At 50.3% G+C, this 27869-nt stretch overlaps 12 protein-coding genes across 12 annotated transcripts; 6 read left to right on the top strand and 6 right to left on the bottom strand.

Annotated features, from left to right (window-relative positions):
• Positions 1 to 624: 624 nt before the first annotated feature.
• Positions 625 to 1860, top strand: N7457_004448 (putative endo-1,3(4)-beta-glucanase; the record flags this gene model as incomplete). Its single annotated transcript, XM_057175493.1, has 1 exon — positions 625 to 1860. One exon carries the CDS (start codon positions 625 to 627, stop codon positions 1858 to 1860), a length of 1236 nt encoding a protein of 411 aa, XP_057032540.1.
• A 575-nt stretch (positions 1861 to 2435) lies between these two features.
• Positions 2436 to 7508, bottom strand: N7457_004449 (WD40 repeat domain-containing protein; the record flags this gene model as incomplete). Its single annotated transcript, XM_057175494.1, has 5 exons — positions 2436 to 5689; positions 5746 to 6515; positions 6568 to 6876; positions 6929 to 7052; positions 7103 to 7508. The coding sequence occupies 5 exons, from the start codon at positions 7506 to 7508 to the stop codon at positions 2436 to 2438; spliced, it is 4863 nt and encodes a 1620-aa protein (XP_057032541.1).
• A 2186-nt stretch (positions 7509 to 9694) lies between these two features.
• Positions 9695 to 10930, top strand: N7457_004450 (FAD-dependent oxidoreductase; the record flags this gene model as incomplete). The annotated part of the gene is made up of 3 exons (XM_057175495.1): positions 9695 to 9726; positions 9846 to 10432; positions 10500 to 10930. The coding sequence occupies 3 exons, from the start codon at positions 9695 to 9697 to the stop codon at positions 10928 to 10930; spliced, it is 1050 nt and encodes a 349-aa protein (XP_057032542.1).
• A 532-nt stretch (positions 10931 to 11462) lies between these two features.
• N7457_004451 (translation machinery-associated protein TMA46) lies at positions 11463 to 12634 on the bottom strand (the record flags this gene model as incomplete). Its single annotated transcript, XM_057175496.1, has 3 exons — positions 11463 to 11880; positions 11937 to 12487; positions 12560 to 12634. 3 exons carry the CDS (start codon positions 12632 to 12634, stop codon positions 11463 to 11465), a joined length of 1044 nt encoding a protein of 347 aa, XP_057032543.1.
• A 1193-nt stretch (positions 12635 to 13827) lies between these two features.
• On the bottom strand, positions 13828 to 14788 carry wos2 (Hsp90 cochaperone SBA1; the record flags this gene model as incomplete). The annotated part of the gene is made up of 4 exons (XM_057175497.1): positions 13828 to 13893; positions 13949 to 14206; positions 14261 to 14586; positions 14764 to 14788. The coding sequence occupies 4 exons, from the start codon at positions 14786 to 14788 to the stop codon at positions 13828 to 13830; spliced, it is 675 nt and encodes a 224-aa protein (XP_057032544.1).
• Positions 14789 to 15326: 538 nt separating this feature from the next.
• Positions 15327 to 16094, top strand: N7457_004453 (ESCRT-III subunit protein VPS24; the record flags this gene model as incomplete). Its single annotated transcript, XM_057175498.1, has 2 exons — positions 15327 to 15374; positions 15444 to 16094. 2 exons carry the CDS (start codon positions 15327 to 15329, stop codon positions 16092 to 16094), a joined length of 699 nt encoding a protein of 232 aa, XP_057032545.1.
• Positions 16095 to 16638: 544 nt separating this feature from the next.
• On the top strand, positions 16639 to 18532 carry N7457_004454 (putative RNA annealing protein Yra1; the record flags this gene model as incomplete). Its single annotated transcript, XM_057175499.1, has 5 exons — positions 16639 to 16854; positions 16916 to 16945; positions 17907 to 18071; positions 18129 to 18199; positions 18256 to 18532. The coding sequence occupies 5 exons, from the start codon at positions 16639 to 16641 to the stop codon at positions 18530 to 18532; spliced, it is 759 nt and encodes a 252-aa protein (XP_057032546.1).
• A 502-nt stretch (positions 18533 to 19034) lies between these two features.
• N7457_004455 (EF-hand superfamily Ca2+-modulated protein) lies at positions 19035 to 19787 on the bottom strand (the record flags this gene model as incomplete). Its single annotated transcript, XM_057175500.1, has 3 exons — positions 19035 to 19401; positions 19464 to 19732; positions 19785 to 19787. The coding sequence occupies 3 exons, from the start codon at positions 19785 to 19787 to the stop codon at positions 19035 to 19037; spliced, it is 639 nt and encodes a 212-aa protein (XP_057032547.1).
• Positions 19788 to 20532: 745 nt separating this feature from the next.
• N7457_004456 (bifunctional C97 family peptidase/thioredoxin family protein) lies at positions 20533 to 22277 on the top strand (the record flags this gene model as incomplete). Its single annotated transcript, XM_057175501.1, has 2 exons — positions 20533 to 20727; positions 20778 to 22277. 2 exons carry the CDS (start codon positions 20533 to 20535, stop codon positions 22275 to 22277), a joined length of 1695 nt encoding a protein of 564 aa, XP_057032548.1.
• Positions 22278 to 22391: 114 nt separating this feature from the next.
• N7457_004457 (PhzF family phenazine biosynthesis protein) lies at positions 22392 to 23444 on the bottom strand (the record flags this gene model as incomplete). The annotated part of the gene is made up of 3 exons (XM_057175502.1): positions 22392 to 23277; positions 23342 to 23369; positions 23420 to 23444. 3 exons carry the CDS (start codon positions 23442 to 23444, stop codon positions 22392 to 22394), a joined length of 939 nt encoding a protein of 312 aa, XP_057032549.1.
• A 479-nt stretch (positions 23445 to 23923) lies between these two features.
• N7457_004458 (D-isomer specific 2-hydroxyacid dehydrogenase family protein) lies at positions 23924 to 24937 on the top strand (the record flags this gene model as incomplete). Its single annotated transcript, XM_057175503.1, has 1 exon — positions 23924 to 24937. The coding sequence occupies one exon, from the start codon at positions 23924 to 23926 to the stop codon at positions 24935 to 24937; it is 1014 nt and encodes a 337-aa protein (XP_057032550.1).
• A 241-nt stretch (positions 24938 to 25178) lies between these two features.
• On the bottom strand, positions 25179 to 27581 carry N7457_004459 (glycoside hydrolase family 31 protein; the record flags this gene model as incomplete). Its single annotated transcript, XM_057175504.1, has 1 exon — positions 25179 to 27581. The coding sequence occupies one exon, from the start codon at positions 27579 to 27581 to the stop codon at positions 25179 to 25181; it is 2403 nt and encodes an 800-aa protein (XP_057032551.1).
• Between the last annotated feature and the right edge of the window lie 288 nt (positions 27582 to 27869).

A 27869-nucleotide genomic window follows, 5' to 3' on the forward strand; every position in this document is an offset into this window, starting at 1 on the left:
GGCTGCATCAGAATTTGATATAAAAGCCCAATATATATAACGACATTTGTCTGACCTCCACGGATTGTGTTTTCATCGCCCTCGTCAGCGTCAAATAGACCTTCTAGAAGATGAGCTCCTATGGTGGAGTTATTTTACCTTAGAGCTTGAGCTAGAATAAAGCCGAGCCAGTATGGCGCCAATTCCCCGGCCAATAAGGCCCACTTCCTCATCTTGCTAGTCTTGTATTAGACTCAGCAAGGGCTTTATATATGTTCAATGAGTTATAATACAAAGGCTATCATATCAGCGCGAATTGAACAAAATACTTGCATGGCCATATGCCTACATCAGACCATCAGGCCATCGGCGACAGGACCTTTCCAGCCGTGTAGATAGCTAGGTAGGTACTTTTCTATGTTATCCTTTGGTTCTTTGATTCACAGCAAGATAATCCCTCTGATATATAACAGATTCTCCACACACTTTTAAAATTGCATGCAAGTCTACTACATATCTCTACAAGTGCGGTTAGTGCATGGACTTATGCAAATGCTGAGTCAGCGCGTAACGTCACCGGTCCATAAAGCGGCACAGCTCCAGTTCCCATCGTCACGCTCTTCCCTGCCACTCGAAATTCTCGCCATGAGCTCCAACGACGCCTCGCCACAGGCAGGTGCAAGCTATAACAGCAATTCCTCATCGGACGCCTCTGCTCAAACCCTGCCAGGCCACAACCCCGCAATCGCGAAATATAACAAGCTCCAACTGCGACAGGATACAATTGTGAAGCCGGATCTGTTCACATTGTACTTTGGATTCTTCGGCACAGGGCCATGGAAACGCAGGGTTGCCAACGTAGTGACCGAGCGAGTGGAGAACCACTACGTGCTAACATCACGATCTCCAACACAAGATGAACTGGACGCCATCGTCGAGCACGGAACGCGGACCCTATACTACCGACGTGCAGGCATACCCATAAGCTCATTTCTTGGAACGGCATGGCTCTACAACCAAGCCCGCAAGTCGCCGAACTTCCCGCGCAATCCCACACCGGCATCACTGCTCAACACGGTGCGAGGAATGGCTTTGGATTCTAGCTTCAAAGGCACCATTGCATCCGCTGCATTCAAAATGCTCTTTATCGTGACTCTTGGCGGAATGGCCTCGGGAGCTTACGCTGTTTATAACGACGCCATGCACATGTTGACGGACCCACGATTGAAGCAATTCGTCGAGGACATGCGCCAACAGAAGCCCGAGGATGTGCGCAAGCGCAAACTCCAGGCTGCTTCCGAGCGTATCCGTAACATGCGCACTGGTGAGCAAGATATCGGCACTCAAATGCAACAGGTCATCGGTCAGCCTGGTGGGTATGCCGGTGGCAACGGCGGGTATGAGCAAGAGCAGGATACCGCATCCCCAAATTCTTACTCTGAATACGAGGCTACCGACAATATCTCGAAGAGCTCTGAATCTGACTACAATGAAAGCTACTCGCAGAATTCGACTGTGGGTGCGGTCTGGGCACGCGGCAGGGGCTCACAACCCGAATCAAAATCAGCATTGGATTTCATGGATGAGGACGATGCTAGTCCCACAGCTGCTGAATACCGGGATACCAACATTGACGGGTCATCGACCGGTAGTGCTTGGGACCGGATCAGACAGCAGAATGCCGGTGCTCGCTTCCAGCCTCGTCAACCTGGCATGCCCTCACAGAATCCTTACTCTTCCGATTATACCCGCAATGATCAACCCCGATCTGGTTACAATTATACAAATGGCAAGGATCAAGCACAAGCAGACTTCGATCGTTTGATTGAAGCGGAGAGGAATGCTGGTGGCGAAGGTTCATCCCAGAACCGAGGATGGTGATTTTGAGCATATCTCGACCACTTGTCCTCATGTGTACTCCGTACAGTTCTCCTATCTTCAGTACTTGAACAGTTCTCATATCCAAATATATTCAGCTCTGAAGCAAATGATACCGCTTTTCATTAAACCTTTGCAGGCATATACGTATCTTTAACTATGGTCTGCGCCTAATAGGAGGATAGGCCCCAGAGGGAAGAAGATCTTTAAAGACATCCCTGTCTGCAATTTCGAAAAAGCAACTTCAGTCAAAGACTAGGAAATTGTGCACTCACTCAATCATAGGATTGAAGCCGATGACAGGATATATGGTATTTGAAATATAACTTGGGGGAATGGAACGAGGATAATATCAAAAAAGCAGAGCAAGAGAGGGTATGAGTCCAAAAACAGGGGATGATATCAAAACCGAAACCAATAAGTTGAAAAAGCACGATGCGTGATACATTGACGAACATTGCAATTTCATACTGAAAACAAAAGATAACAGGCAAAACGGGCTCATGATGCAAAAGAGAGGGGAGAAAAGTGTTCATGGCAAAAGAAACTCGTGCGTTAGCCCAGCCCTCACGGGAGACCTAAACGTAATTTGAACCAGGCGCAACATAGCTCTGACTCGGCAGAATATAGTTCGAGTTGCTAGCAGCGTGCGGGTGCAAACTCTCATAAGGAGCCATCTCTGCCTCGTGAGCCTGCGTCCAGGGCTCGACGCTGCGACTGCTGTTGCGCATACGCGTCAAGCTACGCAGCTTGTTCGTGAAGCTCTCGTTCGAGTTACGGTTTCGGCGATGGTCGAAGGACATGCGCCGGCTGCCTGACTGGCGGGAGTCAGTCCCGTGTCCGTTGACATTGATAGTTGGGGCGGCAGTCATAGCGCGGGGAAGCAGATGGCCGAGGTTCTCGTTGTTGTCGATGGCGATGTCGATCGTCGCGGAGGACTCGCGGGGTGAGACTGGGTCTGCGGAGATCGGGAAAGGCGGTGGTGGGGGAGGGGTGTTGAGATGTTGCAGCTCTGGTAGGATGGGTGGAGGCGGCGGTGGTGGGATTATCTCATAGTACGATGAGGGACCGCCTTGCATTGCATTCTCGATGGTCTCTTCGATGCTCACTTGCACATGAGGGGAGGTGCCAGAGACGTAGCCGCTTGAGCTGGTGCGGTGATGGGCGGTCTTTCGGTTCCGACTGCTAGACCGGCTTCGAGGGAGTGCTGGGTTATATCTGGGATGCATGGGGAGGTCATTTGGCATGACGGGAGCACCATACTGTCCCTCTGGTACCGGGACGGACATCGATCTCCCAATTCTCTCGGCATCTCCCTGGTATCGGGCATTGCTTAGGAAGAGGCTGTTGTCCGTGGGAATTATAGGAACTGAAGGTGGCCGCTCTTCGTCTTGCCCAGTTCCTCCGTATTTGGGATGCCGCATAGCTCGGGGGGTTGCTGGGAGCCCACTAGGCATGCCGGAGCGTGAGGAGTTCGAGTCAGAACTGCTAGGGTATTCGGGAGATGCTTTGCTTTGGGACACCTTGTTCCGCGATGGAGCACGTGGGAAGTACGAGCTTGCACCAGAGAAAGGTGGAGGACTTTCAAGAGGACTTCTCGCGGTGGGCAGCTCGCCCGGGAAGGGGATGTTCGGTGCAGATGGGTTACGTGCGAGTGATAATCTTCGCGCTTCCAGTTCAGCTGCGGCAATTTCTCTTCGTTTTCTTTCTGCGAGACTGACGAATGGTGTTGTTGGAGACGCGAGCTCCTGGAAATTACTGGTAGTCGAGCTGAGTTGTCCATTAGTATACCCGTTGGAAGTATCTTCTTGGCCGAAGACCTTGCTGCTCAGTTGCTCCGGCTCCATTTCATGCGCCCAAGGGTCTGCTTTCGGCCCAGGCTGGGTCACAGAAAGGCTCAGTGATGTCTTATGTCTAGTCTCTGGCGAGCCATCTCTCTTAGAACTTCCTTTCTCGGGGCGACGTCGACTAGCACTTCGGTGGCGCGATCGTAGTCTCTTTTGATTACCCTCAACCAGCCTCAGGGGGTTGTCGATACTTTGAGACGACTCATCTGTGGGGAATGTCATCGGAAGAGGTGACGATGGTGATCGAGCGCTGGATCCATGTCGATCATTGCTGCGACCTCGGTTTGAGGCGTCTCGCTTGTCTGCACCGACGCGGCTTGCGGTGTGTCGACTTGAAGAGCGTTGGCGGCTTCTAGAACCAGCTCTTCTCGCCTTGCTAGAACTCCTAGCACGCGACTTCGACTTCGACTTCCGTGGCTCTCCTGACCTTTCGGATCCTCCAACGTGGTGTCGAGCCAGCTCTTCGGGAGACATAGGCACCGGCGAAGACGGAGAGCGCTTGGCGGGTTGAATATATCGACGCTCACTTATTCCACGGGAGACCTCGCGCGATCCATTGATTCGTGAGCTTTGGCTAGTAGTGTCATCTGGATTCCGTCTTCCGCGGCCCGGAGTATGCGGACGGAGCTTGCGTGCATGGTAATTTGCTTCATCGAGGCTACTGATGTACTGGTCAATGCTACGGCCACTGATGCTTGGGCTCCTAGCCGAAGCGTAGCTATGGGCTGTAGAAGTGCTTTTGGCGCTCGGAATCAAATCGGAGCGGTCCTGTGGTGTTTTTTCACTTTCCGATGTCTCGATTTGTAGCCCATCTGGCTTTCGATCTCGAGACCCATTGCGGTGATCGTCATTTGTCAAAGCCTCAAATACACCGGCGGCTGGTGATGGAAGTCCCTTGATGGTAGCAAACTTGTCTATCCCTTGTAGAGCAGTCTGAGGACTGGGCTTGAGAGATTCTATACTGGGGGCATATTTCGCTGCTGACAATGTGAGAAGAGCGCTTTTCATCTCTTTCTCGTCATGACTCTGTTCGTGTCCACTCATTTCATTCTCAGAGGTGGAGCTATATTCATTTTGGCTGTAAGAATTCGAACGTGAAAATGATGGAGGCTGCACATCTACCGGGGTCTCGCCTATCGAAGGCAGACGACGCCGATTGAAAGAAGGTGTATTGGTCCGAGACATCGCATGATTCAGGCTTTGGATATTGTTCAGCTTATAAGAGCCAAAGCCACCGGGGGAGATAGCCGAATCGGGAACAGCAGATTCAGCAATCGGCGTGATTCCGGGTGCGTTGGTTGGCGTGCGATCATCAGACTTCAGTCCAGGGAAACGGAAACGCCCATTTGACTGCCCGTCAAAAGAGGTAATAAGCTTTAGCGCAGGGGTTTTCGCTGTAGGTTTCCCGTTCGATGTAGATCGTGGCCGCATGGGCGGTTGCATCATATTGGCTTGCGAAGGATCGGGTGAAGCATAAGGAGACTTAGCTCGAATCATTTCGGAAAAAGTAGCATTTTGCTGAGCCGAAGGGGATGCCCATGGCTCTGATGGTTCCGCCCCTGTGCACATGAAACAGCGAATGGCGAGCTGCTGTTGGGAATGAGTTACAACATGCTCTCCCCATCGACGCACGAGATATGACTGGCGCTGCCAGTCAGATGGGAAAAGAAGACATGTCATGACAATAGCTTCCAAGAAGTGATTGCGAGAAACATAGACTTCAATAGCATCATTGCTATCTCCGAGACCAAGCAAAATGGCGGCTGAGGTATGTATATCTCCGATCTCAAGCAACTTTTGTACAAATGCTTGTCCGACCTTGTTTGCTTGTGCCTGGCCACTCATCTGACTCAAAGCAAGAATCATCCAGTCAGAGCTTGTTACCTGGCCAGGGCTGATCATGGAAGCCATTTCATCCGAGTCATTTTCACCGAGCCATTGCATTAAGATAATAGCACTTTGGCTACCCAAGGCATGGCGGCTCACTAAAGAAATTGTCAAAGAAATATTCTCAATGTAGAAGGCCAGGGGAAATGCCTACACTCATCTATGATCAGGTCTTGAATATCTCCGTCCCAGCCAAATACGACACTCAACATGTGTTGCCGAAGATCATCCGAGGTGAGATTTGTTTCATCGATAGGCGGCTGCTGTTTATAAGGCACGTCATTCAAACGAGCCCGGGTAAAGGGGAATAAGTCAACGATATTCTTGTCGGCAGGACTGATATGAACTTCGTTGCGCAATCGGGATGCCGCCCTCGAGCTTCTCACGGAAGACATTGAAACAGACGAAGGATACGCAAATGAAGCAGAGGCCTGTGGTGTATCACGACCAGCCGATGTCATCGAAAACGTCGTAGAACTCTGACCAGAGCGGCTTGGCGGAGAAAACGGTCTCATGTTATACTTACCAGATGATGCCTTCGAGCTCACAGATTCCGTCCGACTTCGCGATGAAGCAGGACTCGTCAGATCTGCCCTCTGTCTAATGCTCTCGATGGTGGTCGAGTCAAATGGCGTTCGTCTGGCCGAGCTCGCCTCTCGCATATCAGGAGGATCCTGTAAGCGTCTTGAAGACATTGTTTGCAATCGACCTTCCGCCGTGCCAGCCCGGGGAAGGATGGGAGCATGTTGCACATTTGCAACCATTGCCGGATTTTCCAGATCATACTGTTGTACTGAATGCTGAGGTCCAAGTGTAAACAGAGTCGCAGTTGGACCGTAGTTTGCAATGCCCCTCACACCGTCTATTGTGGGGATTGGATCGCAAGTAACATGCTTCGTTCGAACATCCCATGACCATGTCTCTCTGTGATCTGATGTCAGTAAATTCTCGTTCATATTCACATGGCATTGCGTACCCTTCCAAATATTGTACAAGTCTTCCATTCTTAGACCACCCCATCCATTTTGGGTCAGAAGAGTTCGAATCGGATCGTTTCAGTACCCTGATGACTCGCGGCGACTCTTTCCCTGGTGGTTTTGCCACGCTCCAAACTCTTAGATCACCATTCGAGGACTGCGTGGCCAACATATCCGACTTCTGTTTTGACGAGGACGCATGCCAGGCCAAAGATATAATTGGCGATGGTCCACGAGAAGTGGTCAGAGTGTGAAGAATGGTAAACTGAGGAAGTAGAGTTGCGATCAAGATCGATCCATTATTATATCTAGGGCTCATCAGCATACTGCAGTGCCACTCAACAGTGTCACCCAACATACCCAATTGCATAAGTACGACAATCTGCGGCGGGAGCTAGAGCTGTGATAGGATCGAAGATGGTGCGCGCAGAAATATATTCCGACGTGGAGGGCTCAAATAGAATCACCTCGCCCTTGCCATTGCCTTCAATATATATTAGCAAGCTCGCTCCTTTCGTAGAATTTTAAGCTTACCAAATGCCACATTGCCATTGCGCATCCATGAAGCTATTCGCAGATGCTCTAAGGAAGCAAGCCGGGCAATCTCCGTTCCGGTAAAGATATCCCAGACTATCGCGGTCTGCCCTACATCGTAACTGACAACCAATCTCCCCGCACCCCGTTCACTGACATTATCGACTGAAATAAATTCAATGTTCTCCTGGTGGCTTTGAAAACGTCGCTCAATGGCCAATGTATCATGGTGCAAGCAGAGGATTGTTGAGCCTTGGGCATAGAGAAACAGCGATGCCGTCGAGGCGCAGGCCTGAAAGCCAGGCTTGGTGACTGGCGGTGGAGGTGCCATTGCTTTGAGGGTACCCGAAGGTCGCAATGCTGTTGCCAAACTTCTATTCCATGCCGATTCAACCATTAGACTCATGCATGTGGTGATTTGCGGGGAAACTGGTTTATTGGTGCAAACACCTGTGCTGGGCTACTGGGCCCAATTAAACGGACAAAAGTCCCAGAAATGATATCCACAGAGCAAAAGGGAAGAAGAAAACAAATCAACACAAGAACTTGGGTCACTAACCTCAGTTTAAGCTTGGGTTACTAATGGGCCACGACATCAAGTACCGGTCAAGGTCGAGAAAGACGGGCCTTCTAGCGCAGGTCAAGGCACATCTGGCTTGTCGGGACACGAGGAAAGTTAGCGCCTGACAAGGGAATGCGACCAAAGTAAAATAGGCTAGTTATCGCGAAGATCTGGACCGCGTAAATGAAATGGGTGAGATGTAAAATATGTAAGATATATGCGAGAAGGCGAGAACAGGATGCAAGCCTTGGGACCAGGGGAGGGGGAAACGAACCAAAGTAATAATCCAAATAAAAGAATAATATTCAAGTGTGACCCTTGAAGACCGTCTAGGAAATCAAAGGACTCGCTTGCACATTCATCACATAGAGTAGCGTGATAGAGGGGCTTAACTTTGTGACCGAAGTAAGACCTATATCCTATATGCTACATAATGTACGGAGTACGGAATACATATAAGCAGGCGCCACTGCCCGTGGACCCAGAAGCGCATGTTTCGGAAGAACAAATTATCTAAAACTAAAATAAAAGGGAAGTATCGCGAGTCCATCCGAATTTCATACTACGGAGTACGTCCGGCGTACTTCGTCCTGGTTGGCGCTCGGGGGATTGCTGGGCGCTTTCATTTCCTGACTGGACCACACAGGTCTCACGTTCTGGAGGTACAGAGCACCGTGCTTTTATCTGGGATAAAAGCCATCATATTCAAGATTTAATTAGCGGAGACGGTGAGATCGAGCCTTCTCGGTGGCTGGGCTGTCCTGCGGGACTACAGCCAACGAGCATACAGAACCGAGCAGAGAAAAGTTAACCCACCTGAGATCAATGCAGACCGTTCCCGAATCACAGTCCCGCTATCAGCATCGTCATAGCAGTGGATCGAGGTGAAGAAAGCACTCCTGGGCTATGGTTAGCGTGCTGCACGTAGATCACTCGGAGATATCCTCTTCGAATGTATGTACTCCGTACAAAGCAGACATATGTTACCCGAACCACCCACTTGATTTCCCCAGGTAGAGATTTGTTGGATGCAAGGAACCGTCCAATTTGCAAAAGCCAGTTGGGAGTGGTAATCTGCAAAATAGAAATGTGATGCGAGAGAGTGTGATTGGGATGCCGTTGTCAAGCTGCAGCTTCGTCACTTTTACCCGCCAATCACCGCCCATCACTGCTGATCCCTCGGCGCCTATACGACAACCCCTCAGCCAATGCCTGCATGTAACCAGCCCGGCCAGGAAAGAGTGTAATCCCCAGGCGATGGTTCCAATTTGACAACTAACCTATAGTAATCCGTCATCTTGCGCTCAATTCGGAGAAGGCCAGGCGTTTCACATCCGGACTAGTGTTTCCAATGTCTATAAACGACGATCAGGTTGTCTTCTTTCCCCAGCTTTCAACTAAGATTTGTGAACTTTGGATGTTCCTGTGATGTGATAGTCACTGCAAATGAACGCAAACTCCATGCAGTCATCCCTGCAGATTAAGGCACCGTCAAACGTCCTGGAGCTTGGGCCCCTGTGATTGTATCGGGGACGAGGACAAGCGTACCCGCAGAGTTTTCAATTGACCTGGGGCAATGAGAAGGATTTTGATGTTGTACTCTGTTTCTGTACACCGTACGGACTGCGAAGTGATCAATTCCATTCCTGGAGCTAGCATGAGTCACAAAACGCTACTACTCATACATATCGAAGCAATACGGCCAAGCAACTTGCAAATGGAACTCACCATCGGAGCCTAGCGCTGTCATAAGCAGCGGAGAGTATTCCATTCCGAGGTCTGTTACCAATTCCAGCAAAGGAGAGATGTATACAGAGTAGAGAGTAAGAAGAGAGTCGATATCACCGGTCCTCTATCTCCCGTTATCGCGTATCGTCCGATTGCGGGGCTCCGACCCCGGCCCTTCCCCAGACATTTTGACTCAACAACTTTCAACACTGGACTTACCCAGTGCTTCATTCAAGATTGAAGAGAGAAGCTTCTTCAAGGAGCCTCTGTTTCACTCGTGGCAAGTTTTCCAACCCTCCAAAATGTCCAAACAGGAAACAATCGTGGTGATCGGGTAAGTCGTAACTCACCCGCACTTATACATAACCAATACCCAATTTTCCACAAGCCCAACTACCGAGAACAGAAAGAAAAGAAATGTACATGGGCAAGCAATCGGCTGACACTAAACAGAGCGGGTGTCATTGGTTTGTCTACTGCATTATGCATCCAACAACACCTCACCCCATCGCAATCCATCCTACTCGTGGCCCGTGACTTCCCCGCTGACACGTCTGTCAACTATGCCTCGCCCTGGGCCGGAGCTCACTACCGCCCGGTACCGGGATCCTCGCCGCAGGCGCTCAAGGAAGCGGGCCAAGCGCAGCGCACGTACGAGTTCCTGAAGCGCACAGCGGCTGCTGAGCCCGGTGCGGGCGTCCAGTTTATCGGGGGCGTCGAGCACCTCGAGGCTCCGCCGCCAGAGTATCTGGACCAGCAGAGTGTGCGAAATGTGTATTCGCATCTCGATGGGTTCCGCATGCTGAGCAAGGACGAAGTTCCCGCTGGCGTAACGTGGGGTGTGGAGTATGGATCCTGGGTGATCAATTCCCCCGTTTACTGTGCGCATCTGCTGCGGAAGTTTGTTCTCAAGGGTGGTGAGACGAAGCAGTATACCCTGGAGAATGTGAAGGAGGCGTTTAGCCTTGCGCGCAATGTGAAGACCGTGGTGAATTGCTCCGGGAGTGGATTTGAGGACCCGAAGTCCTTTATTATCAGAGGTATGTGGGAACATATTGGGAATATGATTACACGTGTTTGTCTTGAATGGTTGTTAACATTCTCCAGGCCAAACCTGTCTTGTCCGTAACCCCGTCTCAAAGACCATCACACGTCAAAACTCTGATGGCTCGTGGTCCTTCTGTATCCCGCGTCCCCTCGAAGGTGGAACGATCATCGGAGGTACCAAGGAGCCGAATAACTGGGACCCCAACCCGTCGCCAGAGACCAGGCAGCGCCTGCTGGCGAACGCAAGCAAGTGGTTCCCTTTCACTCCGGAAAGCAAGGGCCAGTTTGATGTGATTCGCGACATTGTCGGTCGCCGACCTGCTCGTGAGGGCGGTTTGCGCATCGAGGCCGAGAAGGTTGCTGATGATCGGTATATCGTTCATGGATATGGTGCTGGCGGTCGTGGATTTGAGCTCTCTCGCGGCATTGCGGAAGACGTCGTATCCGTGATGCTCGAGAAGAGGCTTGTGCAGGCGAAGGCTTCGCTGTAGATTACATGTTGCATTTGCGAGCTTATGCATTGTTCATATAGAAGGCATGTTGTAATTTTATATTAGAGTGATGGATCTTACCATATTATGCAGTCTGGTTATATATGGGCTTGGATAGTGATAGAAGAAATAGAATGCATCATGTTCATTTGAAAGAACGAACTTTTTGCTACCAACAAAATAACAAGGTGCTATCAAAAGGTATCTCGGCCGTTGATTCTTCTGTCACATGGGACACAAGTCTCATTGAGCCTGTGCGCCCCTGTGGCTAGTCAGCCTTGACATTTCCTTCTGCGCATGACATTTGTGGTACACACGTATTGAGATTGGAAGGAAAAGGCGACCAACCGAGCCCTCGGTGATGAGTGAGGTTGCGTACAAAGCGAGCCGTTGGGACAGGCGATTGTAGCGATCACTCGACATCGCGATCCGACCGTATGGCAACATGGAACAAACGTGAAGATCCCATGTTGCCTGGGGAGAAGGATCCGCAAGGGCCCACGAATCTAGTATCGTGAAGGTATATATGGGCTCAACCAGCAGCTTGAGGAGTAATGGTGGGCAGCTCCCCACCATTGGCCTTGAGAAGACGTTCCTCCTCCTTCAGTTCGCGCAGTCTCTCGGTCTCTCTCCGCATAACTGACAAGTTCCAGGTTCCACTTTCATCCTCGCCCTCCTCAGGCTCACTGTCCTCATCGGCCCAGTTGCCACTCTCGAACAGTGTACGACCAGTGGCCTCCTTAGCCTGCTGTGCTTGCTGCTCAGCAGCCTTCTTGTCCAGACGCTCCTTCTTCCACTGGGCAAAGGTCTCTGGGGTGACGGGAGTTAGGGTACCGGTCAACTTGTGACGCTCCGAATCCAACCAGTCCTCTAGGGTGAGGGTATTTAAGGGTGATTTATCCCTGAGGGCCTTCTCGGCGGCTCTCTGCTCCCTGGTCTTCAGGATGAATCTGCTCACGGTGTTAGTATGGGATATGGCTCACAATTGAATGGTGGATACACATACCCTGGCGGCAAGCTGTGCTTGTACATGCACTTGTCTCCTCCGTTCGGACAAGTCCAGAACCAACCGTATTTTTGGTTCTCCACTGCCTCGATGAAGAATTTGCACACCTTGTCGGTTGTTGTGCGCGGGTTTCCGTGTTTGCTCATAACGACACTGCGCAGCTTCTCCTCGTCCCATTCATCCATGGTATCCTTTTGTTTCTTCGCTTCCTCCTCGGCCTTCTCATCACGAGTATCAGTGTACAGATCCTTCTTGGCTGCCTTGCGCTCGACATTGGGATCGTGCGAGAATTTGCACTTCCGGCCCTTCTCGCAGTGTCCTTGCTTGAAGAAGATACAGAGGACAGTCTTCGGGTCGACACCGAAGGCGACTTTCTGAACCTGCACGGGCTTGAACAGCTCAAGATTCTCTTTCCTGGCCTGCTCAGCGGCCCGCTTCTCAGCCTCGCGTTTTTCTTTTTCGGCGGCCTTCCTCTTTTCGTCTAGGTTCTTGTTGCTTGCTGCCTGTGCTTGCAACTGTTGGATCTGCTTCTTGGCGGCACCACCTTTTTTCTGTATATGATGTTAGGACTTGGTATATAGCGAGGCGAGTATTGAAGACCTCGATGCGGGGCGATGGCGTACATTTTTCATACCAAAGGACTTATCCTCAACGGTAGCCTTCTTCTTCTTAGGCTGGTCAACCTTCTTGGGAGGCATGGTGACGGTTGGGCGGACGTGACGTCGCGGCTTCGGGGAAGAGTAAAAATGTGAAAATGCGCCAACCTAGAGTGCGCCTCCGTTAACAAGGAAAGAAAAGACGCTGATGCAACCTGAAAGAACGACAGGGAGATCTGAAAGAAGGATACGGAGTGGGCAAGAATGCCAAGGTTGTTGTCGAGTGAAATGTCGAATCTCGAAAACGAGGGGTGAGAGAGTGTGACGGCAATTTTTGGTTAACCAATGACGGTGCGGGTCCTTCGATCTTTTTACTCCAGCGTCTCGGCGTCTCTACAGACAGCCCGAAACTCATACTGCATGCTTTCTGTGTTTACAAGGCTATACTGCTGGGAATACTCGTCGAAAGTTCTATATCTGGTGTACAGTCGAGATTTCTAATCGCTCTCTAGGGCTTCACGGTGACATGCGTCATATGCCCACTGATTCCTGCCCTCAACACCCACAATAATAGGGCCTTGCTTTGCAAGTGCAGATACGATGGATATCCTAGACAAGAGCCAAATGAAATTGTCTAGTTCCTAGGAGACAGTCTAATCACTTCTGGTTTTCTTTCTTTCTGAATGTATAAAGGCATGACTTTAGCGATTCGCTGCAATGGGATAGATGAAGAACAATACGCAAAAGAAAAGACACACCTATAACATATAGTGAACGTGCCGGGATATAATTTGGTAGATAGCAATCAATCTTAACATGTATCTTATATGTAGTGCATTCAGATCAATTCAATCATCTATGTAATCACTTGATTTGAAAATACTACCATGTCATGGGCGTCCACACATTTGTCACGATGCTGCCAGGAAGACCAATGAACCTTTCAAAACCGGAAAAATCGTTGAAAATGTCCCTCGGATACCTTATATGTAACTATGCGAAGTTTGAATAAAGGTTGAGCAGGGTACAATGTTAACGGTTACATTAGTCTACGCGAGCTATGGCCCCTCATCACGCTTCATCAATCATTGGGATGTTTTCAATGAGATAGATCCGCTATTTAGAAAGGTCGGCCTTGGACCAAAGCTGCCTGATCAAAATAGCGCTGCAGCCAGTGGACGGCCAAAAACCCAAGCAAATCCATCTTCGGCACATCATCATGGAGGCGTCTCGGAGCGCCTTCAATTTTTCATTTCTGGTCGTCAAAGATTTCGCAGAAAGCAAGCATCACTCATTTAAGAAACCTCCTGGATCTTGGTGGACTTCTGGCCTTCAGCCTCCTCAAGGTCGGGGAGATCATCCTGTGGAGTTGGGTTAATAAACGACCAAAAATCATGCATAGTTAAGCAAACTTACATCATCTTCTTCCTCAGCACCTTGGCCGCCGGGCATACCACCCATACCACCCATACCACCCATACCGGCCAAAGCACTGAGGTCGGGCATACCACCGCCCATACCACCCATGCCAGGCATGCCACCAAGCTTGGAGAAGTCGATGTTGCCGAGGCCACCGGCACCGGCACCGGCGTTGGGGTCCTCACCACCGAAGCCGCCGAAGTTGTTGGCATAGTCATCCTCACCGGCCTCGTCCTGCTCATCCTCATCCACCCACTTCAAACAGTCAGTCAACATCCATCGTCAGTTGGAATAAACGACCGCACGTACCTTGTCGAAGTCGGTCTTCAGGAAGTGCATCTTCTGCTTGCTCTCGAGCAGACGGGGCCAGAACTCCTCCTTGAGCTCCTTCTTGCGGAGAACGAGCTCGACCTCACGGTCATTGTGGTTGACTTTGCTGTTCTCGGGGTCGATCTCGGCAAAGAGGTCAAGAGAGACGCTGTATGTTACGCCCTTCTTGGACTGGCCCTTGAAAGAAACATTCTTCTCGGTGATGCTGAGGGTAGTGTCGGCCTTAGGAACATCGGCAACCTTGATGTTCACGTAGAGGTAGTTGCGCTCAGGCTCCGAGTCGGAGGAGCGCTGGGCCCAGGTAACTGCAAAGAAAACATCATGTCAGCGCCTTGATCTCAAAGTAAAAATGAGATCATAGATCTCATATAGTCGATCCCTCGAAACAGCTTGAATTATGGGATAACGTCATAGTATATCGCATGCAAAATGTGCAGTCCCGCGTTCGAGAGCGGGGAAGAAGTAGAGCAGTCACAACCTACCTTCGGGAGTCAAGGTCTGAGACATATTGGATTAAGAGTGGATAATAACTGAGAAGAATTGGGAAAAGGGAGGGAGATAGAAAACGTGGTCAAAAAGTGATGAAGAAGTGTTCGGAGAAGCTCAACCGCATTCACTTACTGAGCTACAACGTTGTAGAAACTGGTGGAACAATCGGGATGGTCGCCTCAGGCATCCAAGATGTGGGACAACCCAAGATTACGTCAGGGCTGACTCAGGTACTATCGCCGCGGCTGGTGTGGTCGCATCCGTGGAGGTTGCCAGGCATCAGTAAACACAGATCTCCAAGAGTGACCTCAAGATCCTGCAACTTTGGTCTTGAAGTAGGGCTCTGTTTCATTGTATTCTGAGGGTTTGGAATTGCGCCAACCCAGCAGACGATCAGCCTTACCCCGCCCATTTCCAAGACCATGCACCGGGCATGAGCCGTGCCGCTGATCGAACCTCACCTTGAGACTATAGTCATTTGGTGAACAAACTTGGCCCAATCGATCTAACAGCTTGATTTCTTCCTTCGGTCTTCCCTTACTACGAGACACCAATCATGGAAAGCCTCAAGGCGGTGTTCTTTGGGCCCGACCCACAAGCCCAGGTAGGCAAATGGAGTGGCTCGTTAATGCCTTTTTGAGAAGCATGAAACTGATGAATATTGCGCTTTTAGATGAGAAAATGCAATGCGTTAATACGCACCAATACACGGCAACTCGACCGCGATCTAGCCCGGCTGAAAATGAGCGATAACCAGACTCGCCAGCACATCGTGAATGCCTCTAAACGAGCCCAGCGAAATCCATCCCAGGCCAAACAGGCTACCAATGACACTAAAGTATTTGCGAGGGAGCTGGTGCGAATTCGGAAACAAACTGCACGGCTGCATACCAGCCGAGCTCAACTACAGAGCGTGGGGATGCAAGTGAATGAAGCGTTCTCGGCGCGCAAAATCCAGGGCAGTCTTCAAAAATCGACAGGTATCATGAAGGATGTAAACACATTGGTCCGCCTACCTCAATTGTCTTCGACCATGCACCAGCTCTCTTCAGAGTTGGTCAGGGCAGGCATTATCGAAGAGATGGTTGATGATGCTATCACAGACCCTTCAATGTTCGAGGATGAGGAGGATGAAGCAGACTCCGAGATTGAAAAGATCTTACAGGAAGTGCTTCAGGGCAAGCTCGCACAGGCCCAGCCTGTCACTGCACCACCTGTGTCCAAAATCTCAGAGCCCGAATCCCCACAAGCTGAGGAGGAGTTCGAAGATCAAGAAGCCACTCTTGCGCAGATGCGTGGTCGATTGGAAGCTCTCAAGAGTTAATGCATTTTCCGACTCCAGCGTGATAATCTGGTTTTTTTTTTTGTCATTTCTGTCGTCCGCTACACGATTACTACGCTCGGAGTTGGGTGTGTATCGTTCCATAGTCTATTTTCTGTCAGGCTGGGCCTGTACATAATGATTTTTCACCTGTTTAGAATAACAGAGAATGGATGTAGCCTCTCACCATTCAATTTTCTCGCATAATAAGCGAATGAGTCAATGGGATGAATGGATCGTTGCATGCGATCAATAGAGCTTCGTCATTGGGGCTCAATCACATCCAATCAGGTGGTTGGTCGTGGTTGCTCCCAAAAGGGCTTAGTGCGAAGTCTGACGCCTTGCCCCCTCTCGTCGCTCGCATCTCCCTTTTGACAAGATTCATCCACTGCTCCTGCCTAGAAAACACTTCCATCTCCTTAAGTTCTCTCGAGATTCCAGTTTCTTCTAATTTCACCGCTCTCGCACTTTGCGCTCACTCCCCGATCACTTGGTCACGCGACTTCCCGTTGAGCTTGCAAACTGCCAACTTCGTTCCATCGCAATCATGTCTGCCAACCTCGACAAGTCCCTGGATGATCTCGTCGGTAGCCGTCGCCAGACCGCTCGCCACACTGCTCGTCGTCGTGCTGGTGCTCGCCGTACTGCGACTAAGCCTTCTGCCGTCGGAGGTGTGAAAAAGTCCACCAAGGCTGCTCCCAAGCCTGCTCACCCAACCCCTGTCGCCCAAACTGGTTCCAGCAAGATTCTTGTCAGCGGATTGGTAAGTCATCTATGTGTCACTCCTTGATTCGCTATGCTCGTCCATGCACTAACATTCTCAGCCTTCCGATGTGTCCGAGGCCAATGTCAAGGTATGTTGATCTAAAGGCTCTCATATTGGCTTCCATCGCCATCGTTATCCTCGAGAATTTCGCGGCGCAAACGATTTCGACCCGCCTTCCGACATCTCTCTACCTCTTGCATCTATGGATCTCCCTTGATGCACGGCACCCACATTTTGCTCCTTCTGCATGTCTCTGCACATATCTTGATATTGCTGGCGCTTTGCGAGACCAGAAGTTGAGCAGTGTGGCAGTACGGTGAAAAGATGCACATTGCTCGTGTTGATTTCCTCCTGGAGAATCCACCTGCCTTGTTCTCTGAGTACTATGCCGAGGATGATTGATGAAAATTCATCATCCTGACCTCTCTTCCAATTTGCGCATCCCTTTCATGTGTTCTACTTCGAGATCCGTTCGGGCATCAGCGAGCAAATTAGCACAGCAGTGGGAAACGGGTTCAGCGGGCAGACTGAAACCCGCCTGTTCAGAGCTTTTCTGATTTGTATCTCAATACGGGCAGAGTCTTACTGCTATGGGGTGGTTACCTACGCTAGTGACTCAGAGATTCAAATTATGCTTGATATAGCCCCTACTTTGTTGGCTTGACGAATTCATGGGCAGATGGATTCTCGTGGACAAATTCTGTGTCGATTCCAGCGACGCGAAAGGATGCTTCTGTTGAAGGACTTGTTGTGATCACTGGAAGGGTGGATGGAAGAAGTGGAAATTGCTGCTGTGCATTTTTTATGTGATTTTGTGTCGCATCATGGGGAATAAGCCTGCGATCCGTTGAAGGAACGCAGTTATGGACCTTGTGTATTCCATGCTCCAGTCTTGGGACGAGACGGATGATCGGTTGCTGCGTGCTCGCTGATGCTCTCTCTTTATCTCACCTTGGCCGTCTTCGTTTGCGCCGCCACTTCTCAAGGCGCGAGAACAGTCGCTATCGCTGAAGTTTCTGACGAGTATACTAATCGTCTCTGCGCTATAGGAATACTTCAACAAGTCTGCCGGTCCTGTCCGACGGGTTATGCTCACCTACAACCAGAACGGTACCAGCCGTGGCATTGCCTCCATCATCTTCAACAAGCCAGATACCGCTGCCAAGGCCACCAAGGAGCTCAATGGTCTCCTTGTCGATGGTCGTCCCATGAAGGTAAATTTCATTGCCCTGGCTGACTTCACTTACAACAATGACTGACTCATGTAATAGATTGAAGTTGTCTATGATGCATCCCACGCTCCCACCATTCCTGCTCCCAAGCCTCTGACTGAGCGCATCGCGTAAGTTATTATCCTTCTTGGTTTTTAATTCACATCACATATCTAACCATTCACAGCCACAAGGCTCGCCCCAAGTCTGCTGCGGCTCCCAAGGCAAAGGAGAACAAGAATGCCGCTGCCGAGAAGGGAGCTCGCCGTGGCAAGGGTCCTGCTCGCTCTCGTGGTCGCAACGCCGGCCGTGGCAAGCCCAAGACCGTTGAGGAGCTTGACGCCGAGATGGTTGATTACTTCTCCACTGATGCTCCCCCGGCCGAGGGTGCTGCTCCCGTCAATGGCGCCGCCCCCCAGGCCAACGCTGGCCAGGATATCGGCATGGCTGACGAGATCTCCTAAACACTTCAGCTGTTACCTCCACTTTCCTCCATCGCGGCTTTTGCATGATACAGGTTTCGCAAATATTTTCAGGAGTTCTTTCATGGTTGATGCGCGGGTCATATCTTCTATTCTGCTCCTTTGTTGCTTTTTTTTCCAATGGCTGTGTTTCTCTACTTTATCTTTTTCCTTTTTCTTTTGCTAGCACCGGGCTTAATTCTTCGATGTTTTTCGCGAAAGCCGGTGGAGGAAAGCATGTATCTACAATCACAATGCAACATTACAAATGATAATTGATTTTGCACAAATCATCTTCTAGGAGTCCCCTGAGCCTAAATGCAGTATTGCAATATTAGATTCACTTCGATGAATGAACGTCGGGCCAACATGTCAAAATTCCCCGACTCCTTGCTAAAAAGAAATGAACACCACAGAAAAGACACCACATTGAAACGCCGAAGCCAACGCTTATATCCATCCAAACAAGAAGAGCAGCCAGGCATATCCACACTCTCACTCCTGTCTAAAACACACCAGCCCGGGTCATGACATCATGGAATTGCTCCAAAGTCACACCAGCACTCAACCCAGCACCACCATTCCCCTCCAGAATCATATCCTTGAGCAGCTCGTCGTCCACACTATCCTCCTTCAAGTCGCGCGCAATGCGCCGCAGATGCGACAGTGTAATAGGGCCGTCCGTGCCACGCGTAAAAAGCTGATAGGCATCATCCACCTCGGCAGTCATAGCCTCGTCATCGCGCGAGCGCAACTTGGCCGCTGCGATAGAGACAAAGGGACTGTAGGGTACGTAGCCGGTCAGAGTTGGGTCGAGGGCGGAGAGGATTTCTGCGAGTTCGCTCGAGTCGGTGGGTGGGAGGCCGAGGGCGCTGTTGGGGAGAAATTGTTAGCGGGAGCTATATCATTTAGTTTGCCTCAGGGCATGAAGTACAGAGGAAGGGTGTAGGTAATTGTCGTTGGGTACTCCGTATAGGTAGACGTAGGGGAGCTTACACCAGTGCCTTGCGCACATCTTCCCCGGGGAATCACTCCTTCCTTCTCGTCGGGGAAATCTGCATGCTTGTCGGAGAATAGATGGAAGACTTCTTTGATTTCGTTTTCTTCTTCGGCTGTGATGTTGTTCTCCTTGGCGAGCTTGGAGGCGCGTCCGCGCTTCGGTGCCGGTGCGGAGGAGCTTGCAGCTCCGCGCTTTTTGGGAGGCTGTGTGGATGTTAGATTGGGGGAGGGAATGACAATAGCACGGGTATCTCACCATGTAGATCTTTGTAGGGCAGAACTGGGCGGCTCTAGCAGAGTGGCATGTCGCAAGAAACAAGATGAGAATTGGGGTTATGATGGAGGTGGGGAGTGCGGCTCCGATTGCAAAACGATCTACGGAGCACTCCGTGCAGATTATGGTTGACCTCACTCATACTAAGTATGTAAGTTTTAGATGGATATTTCCTGAGTGTAAATGGAAGGATCCTGAAATTTGTAATTTTATATTTCAAGTTGAGAAATCATGACCTCCGCCCTGGCTGTGAATCGTTTTATGATTGAGCTTAGCGTTCCTGTTGATGGGATAACCGTCAAAGGGATTCTCCCAGAGACTTGGGCTATATATTGATGCTCAACGAGTCACCTCTGTAAATTCAACGGAGTGAAGCAGAAGCGAATATAAGATGCTGCAGAAAATCATCGAAGACGATGGATAGCCCCCGTCGTAGCTGACGTTATCGGATCGGAGCCTGGGGGCAGATGCTCTTTATCTTGAGGCTTTCACCTCGTCTTGACACTCGACATTCTACATTTGACATTCGACATTTGACATAGCCTGTTTTATGATGGATGTCTCACTCTATATCTATGATCTTTCCAAGGTGAGTTATTCCGCTCCAATTCCGTAATGATTGACTAATTGTAAATATAGGGCATGGCCCGGATGGTAGGTGCATTTCAGCTCGTTCAAAGAAAGCAGAGTCTAATATGAGTAGTATTCCCTGGCCCTCACAGGGATACAAATGGATGCGATCTATCATACATCCATCGTGCTCAACGGCGTCGAATATTATTTCGGCCAGGGTATTCAGACCGCTGCGCCAGGAAGTACCCATCATGGACAGCCCATAGAGGTCGTGAAATTGGGCACTACGGAGCTTCCAACTGAAGTTATTGAGGAATATCTCGGCTCATTGGCGACCATATATACACCCGAGGTTCGTTCTTCGACAACTTGAAACGTACAATCATGTCTAATTCATTCCAGTCATACGATCTCTTCCTGCACAACTGCAATAACTTCACTCAAGACCTCTCAATGCTCCTTGTGGGCAAGAGTATCCCAGAGCGTATCATCAATCTTCCGCGCACTTTCCTTGAAACGCCATTTGGGCAGATGATGAAGCCTCAGATCGAGATGGCTCTCAAGGGCGTCACGCAAGGCACCGGTACAGGTATTGCTCCTGGGCCAAGTGCTCAGCCACCCACAGCCAGGGTTGTTCCTCCTGCACCTCAGCCAGTAGCACGCCCAGGAACAGGCACAGTCCGTATTGTGGGCAATGTCAGTCAGCTTCAAAGCGAACTATCTAGTGCTTCCCATTCATGCGCGGTTATCTTCTTCACGTCTTCAACAAGTCCGACCTGCAAGCTTGTCTATCCAACTTATGACCAACTTGCAGCAGAAGCAGGCGAGCGGGGAACTCTCATCAAGGTTGATGTCGGCGTAGCTCGCGATGTGGCCATGGAATATAGCGTCCGCTCAACGCCAACCTTTATGACATTCTTGAAAGGGCAGAAGCTAGACCAATGGAGCAGTGAAGCCCCTGCAAAACTTGTGGAAAATGTTCGTACATTGTTGGAGATGGCATATCCAGCCCATCCCCATCGCCAGCTACGGCTCCCCAGTCTCCAGCGAGAGATCACCAACCTCGTCATGTACAAAAAGGTTCCACCGTTGGAAAAGCTCCTCCAAAAACTGCCAGACGCTTTCAAAGAAGGCCGCGGTGTTACAGAGGTTATTGAATTTGTTAAGTTGCGTCATTCAATGACCGGACCTGTTGCGAATATCAGGGTTCCAGATTTGCATACCTTCGCCATGACATTAAATTCTGCATATTCGACACTTCCTAGCGGAAGCCATTTTGCTGTGGTTGATTTAGTTCGACTTCTTCTACTTGATCCGCGTGCAAGTGGCTACTTCGCCGAGGAAGCCCAACATGAAACCCTGCTTACTCTTCTTGCACCACTCTCTCAAGAAGATCTATCGGCGTGCCCTTACAATCTCCGCATCGTGGCTCTCCAACTAGTCTGCAACCTCTTCAGCACACCTCTCTACCCAGAGCAGCTCACCTCCTCGTCTTCACCGCTACGTGAGACTTGCCTGAGTCTCGCAACCAACTCCCTCCTAGACTCTCACACCAGCCTCCGCGTCGTCGCTGCCTCCTTTGCATACAATCTTGCTGCATTCAATCACAATGCTCGCTTTGATCAGAGACCCGATCCCTTGTCCGAGGAAGATCAGGTCGAACTGACTGCATCATTACTTGAGGCCGTGTCGCGCGAGGACGAGAGTGTGGAAGCTTTGCATGGGTTATTGTTTGCCCTCGGACTTATTGTCTATGAAGCTCCGATGGATGGGTCTCTGGTAGATCTTTGTCGCGCGATGGGTGTGGCAGAGACAATTTCCGAAAAGATGAAGGTCAAAGCTGTACAGAAGGAACCGCTGCTCAAGGAGATAGGAGGAGAGCTCTTCAGTAAGGGGTTGTAGTTCTTGAGATACCTACCTTTATATACCGACAAATCTAGTTGCCAAATCGCCTAAATCCCCGATTACATACAAGCAACTAAAATGATATACCCTCAAAATTTCCATCTAGAATGTTCATTCAACAAAGATGTTCCCTTCCGCCACAAACGCGGCATGACCAGCAAGTTTGATACTAGAGACTTTCTTCCCATCCTCATCTAAGAGCACATCGACAATGAGACGACTATCCCTCCCCATCTCAATTCCTTGGTCAATATAGAACCGGTGACTTCGGCCCTTCTGGCTATTTGACAGCGCAAGGTAAGCTCCCAGAGAGCTCCCCCCACTCCCACACGCAGGGTCCTCTAAACCAATCGCGATCATACGTACACGGAGATCCCAAATCACCAAATCACCCTCCACGCGAGAGCCAAGACGCCGGTGATACATAATCCCCGTGAAGGACGGTGTCCAACCCTCATCAAGATCAAGATTCGGGCTTCCACCGGGCACAATATTGGCGAAGATATCTGGTCGCTCAGTGAGATCGACGAGTCCATATGTGACACCTTTGACAACAGATACTACCGGGGATGACAGTTCTATACCCTTCAAATCCAAAGCTGCCCTGAAGCTAGCTTGGACAGGAACTATATGACTCAGTGCCGCGCCTTGCTGGTGGATATGGATATTGTGAGGGACTTCCGCGGACACAATCTCGCTAGCTGGATCAAATGATATCCCCACGGCTCCGGCTTTGGTCATTACTGTAAGACGGTTCGAGGGAGTATCGCCCCGCAACCGCCGGAAAAGGAAATGACCAGCGCCGAGGATCGGATGGCCGGCGAACTCCATCTCGTTAACGGGAGTGAAGATATCCACCCGAGGGGCTTCATTACTGATGACGGCGTGTAGGAACACAGTCTCAGAGAAGTTGAATTCCTTCGCGATACGTTGCTTTTGCTCTTGCGACAACTTGACGTCGTCGAGCTTCACGATGGCGAGAGGGTTGCCTTTGAATCTATCTTATTCAATTAGCTCAGCTCGAAGGTCCTTGTCGCTATGGTGAAGAGAGAAACTCTCACCTTTGCGATGTGAACACATCTAATGTGACTAAAGCAGTATCAGTATATGCTATTTGGTATGATTCGGGATCTTCCTACCATATGGTACTTGTTTGCTAGACATGATGACTATTTCGCATCAAAGCTTTGAGCAATTGAATAATCAAGGACTACTGCTACGAGGCTACCGTCGTTTACTTCCGTTCTCAATAAAACAGGTCCGAATGCGGTCTACTGGATGTTGATATGTATTACTAATCATGAATCTCCTCGAAGGCTGAGATCGGCTATCGTCGGCGTTGATCTATATAAAAACGCCACGCGGGGGAGCAGGGTCCTAACTCCGATCCTTGCACTCGCACGCTATCTACCTGTGGCGCAATTAACCTATAGTCGAGATTCAGAGCTTGAAAAATCGCATTTTTACGTCGTTCCAACGCCTAATAATGGCGAGATAACGGTAGTATCCCGAGACCCATCTCGGCTACCGTCGGCATCTGTAATCCCACAATGGGACCTTCCAAGAGTCGGACTTAGGAGATAGAGCGTTAAGAACTTAATTGACAGTCAATCCAGTACTCTTCCACATACTCACCTTCAATCATGGTCGAAGAAAACGCCCACCACATCGTTGCCATTGAGGCCGTCCATTGCACGATCCCGGAATTCGATCTCCCGGTACCGCACACTCGGGCCGTCCACCGATGGACCAATCCTGCCGACATACCCAACCGCATCAAAGATGCCACAATCGTCATCACCACCACAATCCGCCTGTCGGCGGAGGTTCTCAGTGCAGAAGTCACGCCCAGATTGCGCCTGATCATGATCATGGCGACCGGCACCGACTGCGTTGACATCGCAGCCGCCACAGCCCGCGGAATCACCGTCTGCCACTGTCCCGGCAGCAATATCGACAGCGTCAGCGAACACGCCATCGGCCTGTACTTTGCCACGCGCCGCAAGTTCGTCGAGCTGCACAATGCCACCATCGCGGTGCCCGCAGATCCCGCACTCGACACCGAGTGGAAGACCAATGGCTCGCTACTTAGTCGGGTGCGCGCACCGGATGGAAAGGCCCCGTTATTGTGTAGTGACGAGACGGTGTGTATTGTGGGGTATGGATCGCTGGGCAAGCGCATCGAGGTCTTGGCAAAGGGCCTCGGGATGAATGTGATTATTGCGGAGCGGAAGGGCGTGGCTCCTCGGGCCGGTCGGTTTTTGTTCGAGGATGCTTTGAAACGATCCACTGTGGTTGTTTTGTGTTTGCCGCGGACTTCGGAGACTGTTAATATGATCTCCACTGCGGAGTTGCAGATCATGTCTCCGTATGCGGTGTTGATCAATGTTGCTCGTGGTGGGATTGTGGATGAGCAGGCGCTGGTGGATGGTCTCAAGCGTGGGCTTATCGCGGGTGCCGCGACGGATGTTCATACTGTTGAACCCGCTGGTAGAGGCGATTCACCGTTGTTGAGCCCTGAAGCAGCGGGTTTGAATTTGGTTCTGACTCCCCATCTTGCTTGGTATGCCGAGAGGACGTTGGAAAACCTTTCGGCTTCTGTGAAGAACGCGACAGAGAAGTGGTTCGCTGGTGAGATCATTAATCAGGTGCTATGATCGCTTCGTGATTTTGGTCCTTTGCATTTGTTTGGTAAATAGAGTATTATAGGGTTCTTGGGCATGGAGGTTGGGAAATAAAATAGAGGCTATGATTGACGAACGAATAAAAGGAGTCTTGGGGGTATCGCCATGGATAGGAATAGACCACACAAAATAGATTACAATCTCGAATTCTCTTCAATGTTCGTTCAATTTGAAACTAGTGATTCTCACATTTTGGCCATCTGGCGATCCCCAATCACAGCACGCGGGAATCAGCCAGGAGGAATTCAAGAACTGGACTCAACAAAGCAGCATCTAATCCAAGCGTATTCAGCTCACCGAGTTGCACGAGTCTAGGCTTGGAGCTCTCCACAATAACCTTGATCCTGTTCTTCAAATCCATTCCAATCTGAGCACCACGCAAGAACTCCACAATCCGAGGTGCCGGCTGATGCACATTCAAAGTAGGATTGTTTTCCAACTTGACTATGATGGACACATTGTCTAGATGAGATCCAAGTTTCAACAAAAGGCCATTGTCAACTTCCTCTCCCTCCACAGTGTATTGTTCATCGCCAACGGAGACTGGGACCTCCCCAGTGGACGAGTATCCAAGGAGACGCAAGGTCCATTCCCGAGTACGCGGAGAGAGAGAAGATCCAATTGTCGGTCCAATTTGCAACGTGCCATTTGTTTGATTAAAGGAGATGGAAGTGCGACGGAAGTTGATTTGATCTGGCGACTGGCCTTTTCCATCATCTTCAACGAGTTCAAAGGCGCCATCAGCACCAACGACTAGTAGGAGCTCAAACACTGCAGGTTCCTCGCAACCATTCTCAAGCTGGCGTGTAGCATCAAGGGGGATGATTGCCCCCTCTGGTGCGAATACTGGGATTTTGGTTAAATGTCTGTTTATCCAAAGTCGACGGTCTCCATCGTACACCACGCCGGTGAAGATATCCACGTGTCGTCCAGGAGGAAGCCATGCGAGTACCTGAGATCTCCGGGATCTAGGATCCTGCGGAGTCGTGATGGGTGCCACAATGAGCTGAGAGCCAAACAAGTACTGATTAGGGACATTGTAGGCGTCATTTGCCTCCGGATAGCCCCAGTACATGGGCTGGACAAGTGGCAGTCCCTCCACAGCAGCACGAATGTTCATTGTGTACAGATATGGAACGAGTCGGTGACGAAGTCGAAGATAATCCGTCATGATCTGATCAAATGGAGGTTCGAGATTCCATGGTTCCTTGACGCTAAAGAGGTTGTTTGTCGAGTGCAAACGTAAAATTGGAGAGAAAACACCATACTGCACCCAACGAACGAGCATCTCCTCGTTTCTTTCGCCGAGGAAATGACCGCCAATATCATGACTCCACCAGCCGTAGCCGATGTTTGATGCTGTGGCTGTGAACTCCGGCTGGAAATGGAGGGAATCCCAAGAGACAACGGTATCACCAGAGAACCCAATGGGGTATCTATGGCTGCCTGGACCAGCATATCGAGAGAATGTGAGAGGTCGTTTGTTGTCCAAGGAACTATCCAAGAATTGGTAGTGATTTAGAACCCACAGCGGATCGATGCCTGGAATCCGCGAATATGTCCCCTGTTGCCAATCCACCCACCACAGATCCGTTCCTTCTTTTTCGAAATGACGATGTAATACATCAAAGAAGGCGTCTAAAAATGATTGATTTGTGATGTCGAAAGGTATTGCGTCTCCCATTGAGGTATCATGGTTCAGTGCGTTTGCCATCTCTTCATATTGATCTTCATAGCTCTGGACTCCGTCTGCAGGATGATCGTTCAGAGAAGTGCGTAGATTCCGCCGATGGAGCTCTGCCAGGAAGCCCTTTGGGTCGGGGAACAGCTTTTTATTCCAGGTATACCCAGTCCAGCCAGTCACCCCAGCACGCTTGACACGTTCATCATCAATGATATGCCAATCGACATCGAGTACCGCTACCGATAGCGGAATGTCCTTCTCGCGAAACTGGTCCATCAGAGAAAGATATTCATCTGCACTGTAGGCGTAGTATCGACTCCACCAATTTCCTAGTGCCCATCGGGGCACCAATGGCTGAGGCCCAGATAGAAGATAAAAGGCCTGCACGGCCTGTCGGTAATCATGTCCATAAGCAAATAGATAGCCATCCACACGATTTCCAGGCCTTCGTGTGGCCACCCATTGCCTGTTATCAAATAGCATGGACTTGGAGTCATCCAAGGCGGCAAAGCCTTCTCGGGACAAGATACCTTGTTCCAGTTCCATGCGGCCATCGACCTTGTCCAGCGTGCGGGCCGTGCCGCCCAGATTCGTAACCTGGGTTCCATAGCGCCAGACACTGCCATGAGGCTTGTAGTGGCCTTTGACGATTGCACTCAGGCCGCTTGGGGAGAATGGCTGTTTGTCATATGTGAGGTGGAATCGCGATGTAATGATCTGAAGACTATCCTCGTCGTCCTTGACCCGGAACTCTGGGACTGGTAGGTGACGGTTGATTGCCAGTACGGATGCACGATTTTCAAACTGGCAATCCTCGGCCCATTCAAACCGAAGTAGCCCATCTGTCAGGACTATAAACCGGTATTGGCCAATTCCACCGACTGTCGCCCCTGGGCTAGCAATAGGCGCATGGGGAAAGGTATAGCGATGCATATTCTGAGATTGGAGAAGGGTAGGAGGGGAGAAATGGTTTAATGAAAGAGGGGTAGTTGTTTTCCTTGACTTTGATATGTTTGCCCTGACACAAGTACGGTAGCCCATGTTGCTCGAGCTCATTTGCCAACACTCTCAATTCCCGCAGAGCCATCCCCATAATGGTGATTCCCACGATGAACCTGCTGGTTCAACCCGCGAGAGAAGCACAGGTCTAAGGGATCCGGTGAACAGTCTCCCGGCAAACTTGGACACCTACTTGACCTTCAAGGCCTACTTATCACTCAA

The sequence above is a fragment of the Penicillium paradoxum genome, assembly GCF_028828445.1.
Source record: "Penicillium paradoxum strain IBT 22861 chromosome Unknown utg000004l_segment0_segment0, whole genome shotgun sequence".
Classification (NCBI taxonomy): domain Eukaryota; kingdom Fungi; phylum Ascomycota; class Eurotiomycetes; order Eurotiales; family Aspergillaceae; genus Penicillium; species Penicillium paradoxum.